Source organism: Anser anser (assembly GCF_964211835.1).
Source record: "Anser anser genome assembly, chromosome: 17".
In the NCBI taxonomy this organism is placed as follows: Eukaryota; Metazoa; Chordata; class Aves; order Anseriformes; family Anatidae; genus Anser; species Anser anser.
Window position 1 is genome coordinate 7,656,553 of NC_139738.1, and position 15,150 is coordinate 7,671,702.

The 15,150-nt window shown below is 57.5% G+C and overlaps 2 protein-coding genes across 3 annotated transcripts in view; one reads left to right on the forward strand and one right to left on the reverse strand.

Moving 5' to 3' along the window:
• Positions 1–8,358, forward strand: part of RCC2 (regulator of chromosome condensation 2) — a gene marked incomplete at its 5' end in the record, with an annotated part of 9,174 nt that extends 816 nt beyond the window's left edge. Inside the window, 12 exons of the mRNA XM_083802435.1 lie at positions 4–243; positions 2,724–2,817; positions 2,931–3,074; positions 3,179–3,310; positions 3,401–3,489; positions 3,938–4,052; positions 4,307–4,473; positions 5,499–5,679; positions 5,804–5,909; positions 6,012–6,084; positions 6,232–6,309; positions 6,609–8,358. Coding sequence (XP_083658561.1) covers positions 4–243; positions 2,724–2,817; positions 2,931–3,074; positions 3,179–3,310; positions 3,401–3,489; positions 3,938–4,052; positions 4,307–4,473; positions 5,499–5,679; positions 5,804–5,909; positions 6,012–6,084; positions 6,232–6,309; positions 6,609–6,713 — 1,524 coding nt within the window. The 3' untranslated portion in view covers positions 6,714–8,358. The remainder of the gene's footprint in view (positions 1–3; positions 244–2,723; positions 2,818–2,930; positions 3,075–3,178; positions 3,311–3,400; positions 3,490–3,937; positions 4,053–4,306; positions 4,474–5,498; positions 5,680–5,803; positions 5,910–6,011; positions 6,085–6,231; positions 6,310–6,608) is intronic.
• Positions 7,402–14,797, reverse strand: LOC310882930 (protein-arginine deiminase type-3-like). 2 transcript variants are annotated; one of them, XM_083802410.1, is made up of 16 exons: positions 14,439–14,797; positions 12,899–13,079; positions 12,756–12,828; positions 12,618–12,679; positions 12,426–12,543; positions 12,214–12,339; positions 11,752–11,930; positions 11,567–11,670; positions 11,379–11,490; positions 11,184–11,291; positions 10,680–10,828; positions 10,455–10,599; positions 10,279–10,372; positions 10,113–10,192; positions 9,697–9,825; positions 7,402–9,604 (listed from the first exon to the last, which is right to left on the reverse strand). In XM_083802410.1, the coding sequence occupies exons 1-16, from the start codon at positions 14,528–14,530 to the stop codon at positions 9,371–9,373; spliced, it is 1,986 nt and encodes a 661-aa protein (XP_083658536.1). In that variant the 5' UTR covers positions 14,531–14,797; the 3' UTR covers positions 7,402–9,370. The 2 variants fall into 2 exon arrangements, with proteins under 2 accessions (XP_083658536.1, XP_083658537.1); XM_083802411.1 differs by having other exon boundaries at positions 12,899–13,042; positions 14,439–14,796.
• Positions 14,798–15,150: the final 353 nt, after the last annotated feature.

The following is a 15,150-nucleotide window of genomic DNA, read 5'->3' on the forward strand; positions in this document are numbered from 1 at the left end:
GAGGAGGAGGAGGTGGAGGGAGGAGGAGGAGGAGGCGGCGGCGGCGGCAGCAGCGGCGGCGGCAGCAGCGAGGAGGAGGCGCCCCGCGAGCGGCGGCCCCGGGACGGGAGCCCCGGCGGGAGGCGGCCCGGCAGGCCCGGGGGGCCCGGCTCGGGAGCCAACGTCGGGGGTCCGGGGCCCGGCGGGGCGGCGCGGGGCCAGGCCGTGGTCATCTGCGAGCCCGAGCACAGCAAGGAGCGCATCGTGAGCGGGGCGCGGGAGGGGCCCCCCCTGCTCCCCGCTGGGCACCCCCTTCCTGACCCCCCCTTCGTACCCCCCGCGTCCCCCTAGAACCCCCCCCAGCACCCCCTCTTTGCACCCTCAGTGCACCCCCCCCTTTGCACCCCCCCTTTGCACCCCCCTTTGCACCCCCTTAACACCCCCCTTTGTACCCCCCTTTGCACCCCCCTTTGCACCCCCCCTTTGCACCCCCCTTAACACCCCCCCTTTTGTACCCCCTTTGCACCCCCCTTTGCACCCCCCCTTTGCACCCCCCTTAACACCCCCCCTTTGCACCCCCCTTTGCACCCTCAATGCACCCCCCCCTTCTGTACCCCCCCTTTGTGCCCCCAGTGCACCCCCCTTTGCTCCTCTGCCCCCCCCCGTTGGCACCTAATGCACCCTCTCTTTGTGCCCCCTAAAGGACCCCCCCTTTGCACCCCCCAATCAACCCCACCTTTGCACCCTGCATTGCATCCCCCTTATGCACCCTTTGCACCCCTACGTTGCACCCCCCTAATGCGCCCATCGCACCCCCCCCTTGCACTCCCGTCACCCCCCAGTGTACTGTCTGCACCCCATCTTTGCACCTCCCTGTTGCACCCCCCTAAACTGCACCCTCTTTGGACACCCCCCCCCCCCGCTGCACCCCTTCACGCTCCCCTCCATGGCACCCCGTAATGCACCCCCTCGGTTTACACCCCCTTTTTGGCCCCCCTCCTGGCACCCCTCGGTGTCCCCCGTTGCACACCCGCCTTGCAGCCCCTAATGCGCCCCCCCAGTTGCACCCCTTCACTGCACCCCCTCACTGCACACCCATCACATCCCCCGTGCACCCCTTTAACGGGCCCCACTCACCCCGTTGCACCCCTTTGATGCATCCCTTCACTGCACCCCTTTTAATGCACCCCCTAAGACATTGCATGCCCCCACCTCACCCCCGCTAGGAAATATCCCCAAATTGTACCCCTTAAATGCATCCCCCAAATCCCATCCCCTTTACTGCGCCTCCAAATCGCCCCCTTGCCTGCATCCCCAAATCACTGCCCGAGATTGCACCCCTTAAATGTGTTTTGCACCCCTAAAGTCACCCCCCCTTTATTGTACCCCTTGACTTCTGCTTGCAGCTTGCCCCCCCTTATCAAAATCACTTCATTGCCCCCCCCGAAGGCTGCATCCTATTTGCATCCCCTAAATTGCCCCCCGGCTCCCATCCTCAGATTGCACCCCTAATGTGTGCCAGCGGGCGGGGTGCAGGTTCCCCCTTTTTTTCCAGCACCAGGAGCCCCCCCTCCTTTGTCCTAATTCGTGCCAAAGGGAAGTCCAAAAATAGCTTTTGGGTTGTTTTGTCAGAGTTGACCCATTTGGGGAATTTTTAACCCAGCGCAGCGGTGAGAAATCCCATGTGCAACGTGGGGGTGCGTGCACGTGCGGTGCCCCCCCACTTCTGCACCCCCTTCCAGCCTGCCGTTGCATTTCAAGCACGCTGCTCCGCTCCCTTTTTTCCCCTTTTCCGCCTCATTTTGGGGGTTCCCCGGGCGGGCAGACGCAGCTGAGCACGCGCTTTGAGGTTCCCGCGCGGCCGCCCCGGGCAGGCGGCTCCACGCATGCGCCCCAGGCAGCCCCCCTTTATTTTGGGGGGGGGCCTTCCTAGGACCCCCCCCCCCCCCGGCTGCAAAGCCTGAGGTGCTTTTACACCCCGCATCCACCCGTCTGTCCGTCCCCACGCCCTGTGCTTTTCCTGCCGTTTATAGCTCCCTCTAACTTCGTTTGCTGCAAAAAGCAGAAATTGCAAAAATCGGTGCGAGACCGGAGCCGGGTGGGTTTAAACGAGTGGTTTTAAGCCACGCTGATTTTCTTGTTCCTTTTGCGGCCCTGCCTATTTTCCTTCCCACCCCACGCATGGGGAGGCAAGCTGGCAGCAGCTTTTTTTTTTTTTTTTTTGCAAAAATAATCCACTTTTTTTTTGCACTGAACCTGGAAGATTAACCCTTTGCCCCCCACCCCATGCAGACAGCGCATGCTGCACATGCTCTCCTCTTTGCGGCTTTGCCTAGTGTCGCGGCATCCTTTTAGATGGGGAAAAAACGTAATTACTAATTAACCAGCGCTGGGCGTTGTGCAGGTCCCTGCTCCTTCCTGCAAAGAGCAAAAGCCCACGTTTCCGACCCATTTGCCAGTGGGCAAGGAGGGGGAGCCAAGAAAGGGGAGCGTTTTGCTTCTGTTCCCTTCTGGGGGTGCAGCAGGGGCTTTAATGTCAAATTGCAAAAAGTCTCCCTCGTCCCCTTACCATTTAGCTCAGAAATGCAGTTTTGATTGCAAGCTTGGGTGCAAAATAAGGAATGAATGGGAGAGCACCTGCAAGCTGGGATGTTCTGTAGACTCGCCCTACCCCGCATGCAAAAAATCCCCACGAGATCGAGGTGGCCGCGGGAAGGCTGATGAATTCTCCCTGCCCGTTGCAGAAACTCGAGGGCTCCAAGTGCCGAGGGCAGCTCCTGATCTTCGGAGCCACCAACTGGGACTTGATCGGCCGCAAAGAAGTGCCTAAGCAGCAAGGTGAGCGAAGCGCGCTGCTGCGGCCCGCGTGTGCAGCGCCGAAGCTGGCGCAGAGCAGCCCCAAAGCAGCATTTAATGCCGTGCGCCCTCTTTTCTTGCCTTTTTCCCGCCAGCTGCATATCGGAACCTGGGCCAGAACCTGTGGGGGCCACACAGGTATGGGTGTCTCTCAGGTATTCAGGTGCGGAGCGTGGTGTCGGGACCGTGCGCGGCTCACAGCCTCCTCATCACCGCCGAGGGCAAGCTCTGGAGCTGGGGTGAGCGAAGCCCCCCGACAAAAACGATGCAAAACCAGGCGGTGCAACGCCGGGGGGCTTCGTCCTCCCGGTTTGCAGCCCCCAAAACCGCTCGTTCTCGCTAGGTCGCAACGAGAAGGGGCAGCTGGGCCACGGGGACACCAAGCGCGTGGAAGCCCCCAAGCTCATCGAGGTGCTGGGCAGCGAGGCCATCGTGCTGGCAGCGTGCGGCCGGAACCACACGCTGGCTCTCACAGGTATGGGAGAAGTTCCCGCTCCCTGCAAAGTGCCCTAAAACGGCCGCGTTTTCCCCTAATTTGACTTTTTTCCCTCTTCGTGGCTCGCAGAGAGTGGCTCCGTGTTCGCCTTTGGGGAGAATAAAATGGGGCAGCTGGGGCTTGGCAACCAGACGGATGCTGTTCCAAGCCCTACACAGGTAAATCCACTCCTCTCGATGCTTTCCCCTTTTTTTGAGGGGTGAAAAACACCACATTTTTGGTTTTTCGTTGAAAAAGCCCCTAGCACAGCCCAAACCCCTGTAGGGTGTCAGGGCATTCCTATTGAAGATGCAGCTGGCTTTGAAATTGGGTGGACAAAGCACAACGTGGAAAAAAAAACATTTTTCAAAAATTTGATACAAATGTTGAAGGGTTTGGGGGTTTCCCCATGCCCACCAGCCCAAACCTCTACCCTGGGGGTTGTCTGGTTCCCTTTTTCAGGTGAAAACCTGGGGCTTTAGGTCTGGATCTTCCTGGAGGTGAAAACTGGTGGCCAAAGAAAAGAAGCTGGGGTGGGGGTGAGCTCCCGGAGATGTTTCCTCCCGCAGGAAATTCAGCTTTTTGCCTTTTTCTTGACTTTTTTGTATCCCCTTTGTGCTTCTGCAGATCATGTACAATGGGCAGCCCATCACCAAAATGGCCTGCGGGGCCGAATTCAGCATGATCATGGACTGCAAAGGAAACCTCTACTCCTTTGGGTGCCCTGAGTATGGGCAGCTGGGTACGGTAATATTCTGGGGCCTTTTTTTAAAGGTTTGAGCTATGATGTGGGGGGGTGGGGGGGTTTCTCTGCCTCCCTTTTCCCATCTGTGAAATGGTGAAATGGAGCTGGTGCAGCAGCAAAGCGCGACCTGCGCCGCGCTGCTCCCCTGTAACGCCAGCAAAAGTAAATCCCGAAGTGGGGTGCAAACCTAAAAACGTGAAGGGTTTGCAAGCGGAGAGGGGGTGGCTTTGTAACGCGGTGTCCCTGCACAGGGCACAACTCAGATGGGAAGTTCATCGCCCGCGCGCAGCGGATCGAGTACGACTGCGAGCTGGTGCCGCGCCGCGTGGCCATCTTCATCGAGAAGACCAAAGATGGGCAGATCCTGCCCGTCCCCAACGTGGTGGTGCGGGACGTGGCGTGCGGGGCCAACCACACGGTGAGGAGTCAGGAACAGGATCCTTTGGGTTTTCGCACCGAGGGCTTTGCTTTTCATCACCGCATCCTTTTTTTTTTTTGCAAATTTGTTATTGCGGCAAAAAAAATCCATCCCTTCCTGCTGTTTCCCCCTGCTTCAGTCTGTCTTACGAAGCTGTGGCTAAGCCCATGCCTTTGGCTTTTTTGGTGCTGGGGAGGAGCAGGAAGGAGTGGACAAAGGCTGGGGTGCCAATCGAAGATTCAGGCCTCTGTACCCACACATCCCCTCAGCAAACCCAGCTGTGACCTGCAGTTGCCCACTCTTACTATTTGCAGCATGCATTTAGGGATAACAAGTTTGCGGTGTGCTTTTAGGGATAAAAAGTTTGCGGCATGCATTTATGGACAGAGATTTTATGCAGGGTGCATTTACGGATAAATTTTTGCAGCCTGCGTTTAAGGAAAAGTTCTTACACCATGCATTTAAGAATAACGGTTTGCAGCATGCACTTAAGGATAAGTATTTGCAGTGTTCATTTATGGATACAGATTTGCAGCATGCATTTAGGAGGAAATGCAGTGCACATTTAAGGATAAATAGTTACAGCAGGCATTTAAGGACAGAGATTTGCAGGGTGCATTTAAAAAGATAAATATTTGCAACGTGCATTTACAGATAGAGATTCACGGGGTGCATTTAAGGATGAGTACTTGCAGCACGCATTTATGGATAGAGATCTGTGACGTTCACTTAAGGACAGATTTGCAGGGTGGGTTAGGAGGAAATACTTGTGGCATGCATTCGAGGACAGATTTGCAGCGTGCACTCAAGGACAGAGAATTAACAGTGCGCGTTCAAGAATAAATAGTTGCAGTGTGAGCAGGCTCACACTCTAGCAGGGTGTATTTAAGGATAGAGAACTGCAGCGTGTGTTTAAGGGTGACGCTTGCAGCAGGCATTGCAGTGCGCGCTGCAGTGCGTGCAGTCGCTGCAGCTTTCCCTGCGCCGAGCTGCCCGGCTCACCGCGGGTGTCCCTCCGTCCCCAGCTCGTCCTGGACTCGCAGAAGCGTGTTTTCTCCTGGGGCTTTGGCGGCTACGGGCGGCTGGGCCACGCGGAGCAAAAGGACGAGATGGTGCCGCGGCTGGTCAAGCTCTTCGACTTCCCAGGCCGCGGGGCTGCGCAGATCTACGCCGGCTACACCTGCTCCTTCGCCGTCAGCGAAACGGGTGGGTGGCACACCCCAAGCCCCTAATTTTGGCCTATTCAAGCAAATCTGCCGTTATTTACATCGCCGTGGGGATGCTCGAGGCGGGAGGCACGGACCTGACCGTGTGTTTTCATGGCTTGCAGGCGGCTTGTTTTTCTGGGGCGCCACCAACACCTCCCGCGAGTCCACCATGTACCCCAAAGCCGTGCAGGATCTGTGCGGCTGGAAGATCCGCAGCCTGGCTTGTGGGTGAGTGGTGGACCCCCCCCAAATCTCCTTTTCCTGGTGTTTGGCGTGCTGGGAGGGGGGCGTTGCTGGGACCGGGGGTCACTGCCTTGCACCCCACTGTAGGAAGAGCAGCATCATCGTGGCGGCGGATGAGAGCACCATCAGCTGGGGGCCATCTCCCACCTTCGGAGAGCTGGTAAGGACTGGCCAGCACCCAGCCATCCAGCACCCAGATTTACCCATCCCTCCCCCCAAATCATTTGGTGCAGGGGCTCTGGGTGTTGTGTGTCCGTCCCCCCCCCCCCCCCAGCTGATTATTTAGGGGCATGCTTGCGTTTTGCAGGGCTACGGGGACCACAAGCCCAAGTCATCGACGGCTGCCCAAGAGGTGAAGACCTTGGATGGGATCTACACGGAGCAGGTGAGCAGGGACCCGAATACGTGCACCCTTGGGTTCTTCCAACCCACGGGACGCTGTCACCCTTGAGATGCTGTCACCCTTGGGCTACCAAACTGTGGGATAGTGCCACCCTTGGGTTGTTCCCACCCGTGTAATGCTCCCAACTGCTGCCACCCCTGCGATGCTGCCACCCACGGGCTGTGCCTACCCACTGGGTGCTGCCACCCATGGGACGCTCCTCAAGCACGGCCCCGTGTAAAGAACGGGGGTTCCAACTCAGCAGGAAATGCTTTTGCCTCAGTTTCCCCTTCTGCCCCCAGGTGGCCATGGGCTATGCCCACTCGCTGGTGATCGCCCGTGACGAGAGCGACGCCGAGAAGGAGAAGCTGCGCAAGCTGCCCGAGTACAACCCCCGCACCCTCTGAGGGGCCGGGGGGCAGCCGAGCCGCCCGCCCCGGTTTTCCAAGCGATCCGCGGTTTTAACTACCTGTTCTCCTACAATTTCCAAAGCGTTGGGTTTTTCCCTCACCACCACGGCCAAGACCTTCCCCCGTGGCTGTTTGAGTTCCCATCCCGACCCTAGCAGGACCTTTTGGCACATCCAGGCTTTTTCATTGTTGTTTTGTTGGTTTGGTTTTGTTATTTTTTTTTCTCTTTTCTCTGCTGTTTCGCACAGAAAGGAAGGTGCCGGGTTCACCTGAACAGGTGTCCATTTTTTTTTACTATTATTTTTCCTTTTCCTAGCCACAAATTTCTCCACAAGCACCCAGCTGCGGGCTCAGAGCAAAACTCAAGCAAAACACCGCAAAATGCCTTTTTGCCCCGCAGTATTGCATTTTTTTTGGCATTTCTCCCAAGCAGCCTCCACTTTGGGTGCTGTAATTGTGAGGTTCTGATCCCCAGCATCCCTTTTTCCCAGGGGGATTTAGGGACAAGCCTCTTGTCCCTCACTCTCGGGGGACAAAGCGGGTCCTCTCCTCAGCCCTGCATCATTTGGGGGCTGGATGCCCCCAAGCCGCCTGCCCCCCGCTTTCGCGCCCCCCAAGCCCCCCCCGCTGCCCATCCCAGGGCGATCTCAGGTATGAAGAGCGGGCCCTGAAGCGTCGTGCAAGCTTTTCCCTTTTTTTTTTTTTGTTAATTATTATTATTTTTATTATTATTATTATTTCCACTGCCTGGTATCTGCCAAAAGCCCCTCCTCAGGCAACGCTGTGCACTGTGCTGGAGAAACGAGGTGCCTTTATACGCAGAGCCCGGCTCTGCCTCCACAAAACCCAAGGGTGTTTTTTTTTATTATTATTTTATTTTATTTTTTAGTTTTTAGGGTTTATTTTGATTTTTTAAAATTCCTTTCCACTCTCCCTGGCAGGTCGCTGGCGGTGCGCCACGTGGCCCTGCGGGGAATTTTGCAGTACTTTATGGAAAAAAAGAATTAAAAGGGGGTTCTTTATGTTTGCTTTGGGGTTTGCTTTGGGGTTTATTTTGGTGTGTTAGAGTCAAAACTTCCAGGACAGGGAGAGCAGCAGGGTGGAGAAGTTGGATATTCTGTTTTCTTGAGCAATACTAGCATTTGCTGCAAGCACCCAGCCCTTCCGAAAATGGGTGGTGAGGAGGTGGGTGCATGCAGCACCCCACGACGGGGCTTTTCTAGCCTTATCCCCCAGTTTTTTCTACCTGCAATGAATATTTCAGGGTCATCACCATCAGCTGCCTACCCCAAGTGGGCACGAGGGGATGCTGCGGACTCTGTCATGATAGGGCTGGAAAAAACAGCAAAACCCCCACTTTCACCCCCCAAAAGCAATTTGGGCTTGTCCTGCTTTTAAAATATATGAGGCTTGAATCGATGCTCCTGGTAATGTTCTCCCCCATGTGCCGCCGTGTCCTGGCAGCGGGCGAGCGAAGGAGGAGGCTGGAAGAATAAAATAATAATAAACCACGAGGCTCTCGGAGCAACGTTCCTTTTAGGTGAGACGACAAGTTCCTGGTTTAGTGCTGTAATTGTCTTCTTCATGTTTTTTTTTATATTTCTTGGAGTAAATGTTTAAATAAACAACGTCATTGTGTACACCCCTTGGCTCTGCTCCTCGGCCCGATGCACACCCCAGTCCCAAATGTTTGGCTGGGAGCAGGGAGTGCAGCCTGCAGAAGCACCCCTGAGTACCCTGTCCTGGCATCTCCTCACCTTTCTTCCTGCCCCCTTTTTCTTTGGCTTTTTAACCAGAAGGGACGGGGATGCTCTTCTCTCCCCTCAATGCAACACGGGCCCTGCCCCAGTATTGCAAATCCACAGCCGTTAGAGGGCACCATCCTGCTGCTGACACGGTCCTCCGTCCCGAAACAGCTCCCCACTATTTCCCTGGGATTTTGCAGGCAAACAGCAGTGCGTGCATGTTTGTGCATGCGCGTGTGGTTTTGTGCATGCATGCATTTCTTTGTGTGCATGCATTTCTTTGTGTGCATGTGTTTGTCCACGCATGTGTTTTTGTCTGGGCTCTTGTCCACGCGCGCATTTTTTGTGCACGCATCTGTGCATTTTTTTCCATGCATGTATACGTGCCCATCCTTTTGTGCCTATGTGGGTGTTTGTGTGCATGCATTTTGTGTGCATGTGCGTGTGTTAGGCATTCATATTTTTGGTGCGTTCATGCATATTTTTTGAGCCTGCATGTGTATTTTTGTGCATGCATGTATGGGGACCTTTTTTGCACACATGCACGTGCCATTTCCCACCTGCAGCACTGCAGCAGGACTGCATAATCCCACCAAACTCTTTTCCCTGCACCCTTTAGATATGTCTTTAATTCCTGTGCTGGGAGAGCAATGCCAATGTCCCGTCACCTGCTGTCAGCCCACAGCATCGTGCCAAGAGCACCACAAAAAAAATAATAAATAAAAAAAAAAATCACCCCATTTACAGCAAAACTTTAAGCCTGAGCACCCAGGAAGAGGCAGGAAGCTGGGAGCAAGCCGCAGCCCTGATTTATTTCCAACAGGGAGCTGGAGGGGCCACTGCTGCTGAAGGCACTTGCAGGAATGGGGAGAAGGATTTGGGGGAAAAAAGGAGGAAAGCCAGGGTGGCTCAGAGCACCATGCGCCACCACTTGAAGGCGAAGGGCTTGCGGCGGACGTTGGTGCCGCAGTGGACCTCTCCGGAGAGGACGTGGTAGGAGAAGTAGTCGTTGATGAAGGTGCAGGAGAGCCCCAGGGGCTCGAGCAGCGCCCGCACGCGTTCCTCCAGGCAGCACTGCCCGGCCACCAGCGGCCCGAAGGGCTTGGGGATGCCCAGGTGCCTGCCCAGCACCAGCATGTTCACCTGCGGACGGATGGATGGCAGCGTGCAACCCTAAATTCACAGCGAGCCCCCCCTCCCCCCCATCCCAAACCATCCCTGCAGCTCCTTGTTACCATGTCAGGGAAAAATGCGTTGGCGCGGGCTTGCTCATTGCCTTGGAAGAGCTGGGGGATGTCGATGATGTCCTGCTCGGCCAGCCCCAGCTCCCGCTTGAGGATGTCCCGGTTCCAGCTGATGCAGTTCTGCCGGGGAGGGAGGGTGGCGAGGGGGTCAGGGGGGGCTGGGGGGCTCAGGGGGCCAGGGAGTGGGAGCGAGAGGTAGGTGGGGAGAGAGGGAGGGACGGGGGAGTGGGGGGACAGGGTTGGGATGGGGATGTAGACACAGGGAGATTGGGAGAGGGAGAGAAGGACGGACAGAAGGATGGGGAGGTGGGGAGATGGACAGAGGGACGGGGAGGTGGATAGGGAAAAGAGGGACAGCGTGGCAGCCAGGGAGGGGTGCAGAGCACCTCCCCGCTCCCCTTCCTCACCTGCACGTAGCTGTTGAATTTCCGGAGCACTTCGTTAGCCAGGATCTCGTTGATGGTTGGCTTGGGCACCGCCTGCAGTCCTGCAGCACAGAGGGGGAGCAGTCTCACACCCCATGCTGGGAGGACACATGGGGGGGGGGCTGGCGGGGTCCCCCAGCTTCCCTACCCTGAAACATCGCTGCCTCCCCAAAACCCTGCTCTTGCTTCTCCTTGAAGAGTTGGTAGCAGGCGCTGGGGCTGGCCAGGAGCAGCCGAAAACCCTGGGGATGGAGAGGGGTGATTTGGGGGCAGCAGTGTGATGGCTGCACCCTACAAAATGCACCCCAAGCAAGGGCTGGCTACCTTCCGATCAGGAGCGGGGATGAAGCTGAGGAACTCATCGACGTGCCCGACGTGGAGCCAGTCGGAGTAGAGCTCCACGGGTGCTTGCACCCGCTGCGCGAAGAGGAAATCCCGCACGGCCCTGGCCATCCGCCGGCCGCCGAACCTGGGGGGCACGAGTGGGGTGACGGCCCCAGGGTGAGGGGCACCTCCCGGCGGCATACCCCAAAAAACCCGGCCCCTCACCTGGGGAAGCTGCTGCCGATCAGGATGCGGCCCAGCGGGTACTCCTTGCCCCCCACCGTCACCGGCGGGCTGACCTCCAGGTTGCCGAAGGAGTCGAGGCTGGAGGCATCCTTCAGCACGTCCCGAGCCACGTAGCCGAAATCAGGGCCCTCGGGGGGGGGGGGAAAGCAAGGATGACTTTAAAAGCCTTTCTCAGGGATGCCAAAACCCCAAAGCACAACGCCCCTTTACCAAATGTGCCTGCTGACCCAGCTAATCCTCTTCCCATAAGTGCAAAAACAGAGGTGTATCCAGTACAGAGGCACAGATTCATCAGGGTTGGAAAAGACCTTCAAGATCATCACATCCAACCATCAAACCTGACCTACTGAGTCCCACCACTAAACCCTGGTCCTTAGTGATTTATTATCATCATCATCATCATCTTGCAGACTGCCTCAGCGCAGCGATACGCCTCGCTAATGCCAGGAAGGTAGGTGGACGGAGAACACGTCCCGTGGGTACCAGGATGCTCTTGACGGGGAAATCCTTCAGCCCTAGGTCACGGGGTGAGTCGAAGACCACAGGGAACGTCTTATGGGGGGCTTGCACATAGCCAAATTCAACCTCATCCTGTGGAGGCAGCAGAGAAGAGGGGGGAGCCCCGTGGAGCTGCAGGGCTGCACCCCAGGGGGGGTCTCAGCCCCCTCGGGCACCCACCTGGATCCAGCGGTCGTTGCGGTTCTCCGGCAGCGGGCAGATGGTCACGGGGCACTTGGCTTCCTCAGCCATGGCGCTGACGGCCGCCACAAAGTCCTCGTTGTCCTCCACACTGGGAAGCGAAGAGGCACAGAGGTGGGGATGCGGCGGAGCCGGGCAGGATGCGGCCACCGCGTGCCGCCACCCACCTGCACACGAAGACCTCCAGCGGCGCCAGGGTGTTGGGCGTCATGATCCAAGGAGCCACGCGGAAAACCACCGTGTCCGTGAAGATCGGTATCTCCAGCAAGCCCTGCAAGGATGGGGGGGGCCACAAGGATGGGCCATCGCTCCCCCCTTTATGTGTAAAACCCAGCCCGATTTATGGCGTTACCTTCTCGGGGCTCTCCAGCAGCGTGACGTGGAAGGACACCAGCCCTGAAAAGCTGGCGTCGGGGAAGGAGAGCCCCTCCACGAAGAAGATGCTCTCCTCCTGGTGCCGGCTGGGCTTCACGGCGTAGGCGAGCTTCTCGCCCCCCAGCACGTGCTTGTACTCCTCCAGCGAGACGCTGTCTGCAGACACAAGCCGCACCCTTGAGCGCCCACCCTCGACCTGCAGGGTTTCACCTCCGCTTCTTTGCTTAAAGCCTTGCGACAGGGGCAGCTCGCCCCGCGGCCACTGCGCCGGGCATCGGGCATGCACGTGGAGCCTTGCGGCGAGCACACCACCATCCGGCACCCTCACCGAAAGCAACCCCCCCCCGGCATGCGACTGAGAGGTGTCTGCTCTCATTTTAGCCCCACCCCATTAACCCGGGGGACTACGGCGGCCCCCCGCCCTGGTGCCGGCACTCACTGCCGCCGTAGAAAACGCCGACTTTGTCAGCGTCGCCGAAATCCACGTGGAGGACAAGGCGGTGGCCGGTGAAGATGGTGCGGGGACCACGCGTCCGCAGCACCATCTGCGACATGTCCTTCAGGTCTAGGGTGACAGCGAGGACAAGTTGGGGAGGAAAGTCACGGAAAGTAAGGAAAAGCAGAAAAAGCGAGCCAGGTGTGCGGCGGTACCCTCGTAGGAGCGCACGGCGGTGTCGCGGTTATCCATCACCCGGCTCTTGGGGTCGTCGCGGTCACAGTTCACCAGCAGGATGGCGCCGTGCCCGTCGGGACCCCACGTCCATGTGGCCTGGGGACAGCAAAGCGGGGCTGAGGACACCGTCAGGGACAGCGATGGGGTCGGGGGCTGCAGTCCCAAATTACCTTGTCCATCATCGTCCTGCCCACCGACCCGCTGCGGCTGGTGTCGGCGTCCAGTGAGACGTCTGCGGGGACAGGGATGCTCATCGGGGCGGGCGCCGCAGTGACACCGCGTTTTAGGGACAAAGCAGCCCAACTTACCCACGCAGGTGAGGTACAGCATGGCTCTGCCCACCGGCACCCCGCTGGCCTCCCCAAAATAGGAAATCCTGACCTGCAACACAGCCGGCGAGCTCAGAGTCATCCAGAGAGGGGCCGGATCCTCCTGGATGGCCGGCACCAACCTTTTCGTCACCGACGTCCTTGCTGAGCGCCTCCATGGTCAGCAGCACCTCGGTGCTGGCGGCCAGGGGCCAGCGGCAGACGCTGGAGGGCAGCTTCACGCTCTGCGTCTCGTGCACCACATAGACCTTCACGCCCGGCGTCCCCTGCACGTGGAAGGCAACGGCATCTTTGGGCGCCGACCTGGGGGGGAGCGCAGCAGTGAGAGCCACAGGGGTGCTTCGGGCACTGCTGCAGCGATACAGTGCTGGGCGTGCAGGTGTAACAAGTCCTGCAAGGTGCAATTGCAACAAACCCTGCAGAATGCAAAGAATCTTGCAACGTGCAGCAAATCCTGCAATGTTTGATTGCAATGAATCCTGCAAAATGCAGCAAGTCCTACAACCTTGAATCAAAGCCGGCAGTGTCCAGCTGTGACAAATCCTGCCATATTCAATTGCAACAAACGCTGCAAACTGCAACGAGTCCTGCAATAGTCAACTGTGATGAATGCTGCCATATTCAAATGCAACAAAACCTGCAATATGCAACAGCAACAGATCCTGCAGCGTTCAGTTTTGTCAAATCCTGCCATATGCCACCAATGCTGCAATATTCATTTATATTCAACTGCAACAAAAACTCAGAGCATTTTTATTATTATTATTTTTGCATGGGGTGTCCCAAACATTTGCAATTTGCCCCGCAGCAGCAAATATGTCCCCGTCAGAGAGAAGCAGAGCCATGACAGTTGCAAGAACCAAGATGGGGCCGGAGGGAAGTGCCGGCGGCCAGGCAGGCTGCAGCCTGCATCGCTCGTGCCAGTGCAGAGGACATGGCCGGGGCAGGATCCATCCGCAGGGACCTGCTGAGGTGCTGTGAGGAGGGGGGAGAACCCCCTCCTCCTGCTGCTGCTGGTGCCCATGGGTCAGCAACCGTGTTTTGGGCAGCGTGGAGAAGCACAAAGCAATAGAAAAAGCAGAACCGAACCAAGCTGGAAAATAAAAAAAGCAAAACTTGCTGCTGGAAAGAACTTGAAACTGGGCTGGGGCCAGCAAAGCTGGTAAAACACACGGATGGCTGGAGGTAACGCCCCAGTAAGCAGCGCCTCCACGGTTTAACTCTCTGGATTCCCCTGAACAGGGGAATAATTCTACTTCACCCCGATCAGAGGACGCAGGAGCCCCTGGCATGGGCTGCTCAAGTGAGGAAGAGAAGTGCAGCCAGATGCACCGCCTGGAGCTCCCTGGGGGTTTTTGCACCCAAAAGCTCTTTCTCCTTGGTGTTTGCAAACTCCCCCTTTGCATCCCGAGCACTGTGCAGCCGCCACGGGCACTGGTGGGTGCAATCCCATCCTACAGCGAGCACCAGTGGGCGCGATCCCCTTCCTTCAGGTGCTGAGACCCCCTGGGGAGCCCACCAGGCGCAGCAGCATTGCCTCCCTCGGCTCAGCCCACCCACCGCTATTTTTACCCTCTCCTCACCTAATCCAGCCTTTAATTCCTCCAGGAGGAGGTGGAAAAAAAAGCCAAAAGCAGGTTTTTGGACACCGTGGCCACTTACCCCAGGACGTCGAGGGAGAGCTCGGTGCCCAGCACGCAGACGGTGCTGGTGGGGCGCTGGGTGCAGAGGTGGACACGGCGCTGCTGGGCCATGCCGGCGGCACCGGGCACCCTTGGGTGCTGTGATGGGCGGCACGAGGGGATTATAAAGCCTGGCCGCGGGGAGGGGATTAACCAAAGCCTGGCCTGATCCCACCTCTGGGCTGTCAGCTGGGTGCGCACTGCTGAGCTTTCCGGGGACAAAGCATGAATCAGCGGCAGGGGAACGCACCCCGAGAACGCCCCCAGCCTCTGCTTTCTCCCAAACGGTGCTTTTTTTCCCCAACATAACAAAGAAACGCTGCCACCCTGGAGAACCCCACGCCATAAAATATTCAGTGTGACACCAGAGCTGAGCTGGTGGCTTGCCAGCACAGGGCTCAGAGGGGTTTTATTTCCCGGTGCCGCCGCGACACGCTCCTCCCAGGGCTCCTCGCACAGACAACAATGAAAGGTTTTGTTTTCCCAGCTGGGAAAAAAACAACAAAACTGCTTTAATGTTTCTTTTTTTGGGTGCAACCTCGGCGCTTTGCCCATCCATTGCACGGGATGGCAGCCGGGACGTCACCTGCATTAGGGACAGCAAAACCCGCTGCAGTTTGGCCCGTCTTTGTTTTAATTAAAATCCTCTTTGGGGCGTAGGAGAGGCCTTTGTTGATGCACCTGTCCCCCTC

What these genes read in the sequence shown, in the direction of transcription:
- LOC310882930 (XM_083802411.1), bottom strand. Translation starts at nt 14,765, where the DNA reads ATGTTGGGGAAAAAAAGCACCGTTTGGGAGAAAGCAGAGGCTGGGGGC. An exon ending in CGGCGTTTTCTACGGCGGCA is followed by an intron (nt 11,931 to 12,213) that starts GTGAGTGCCGGC and finishes TTGTGTCTGCAG; the next exon opens with ACAGCGTCTCGCTGGAGGAG. An exon ending in AATTCAACAGCTACGTGCAG is followed by an intron (nt 9,826 to 10,112) that starts GTGAGGAAGGGG and finishes CCTCCCCGGCAG; the next exon opens with AACTGCATCAGCTGGAACCG.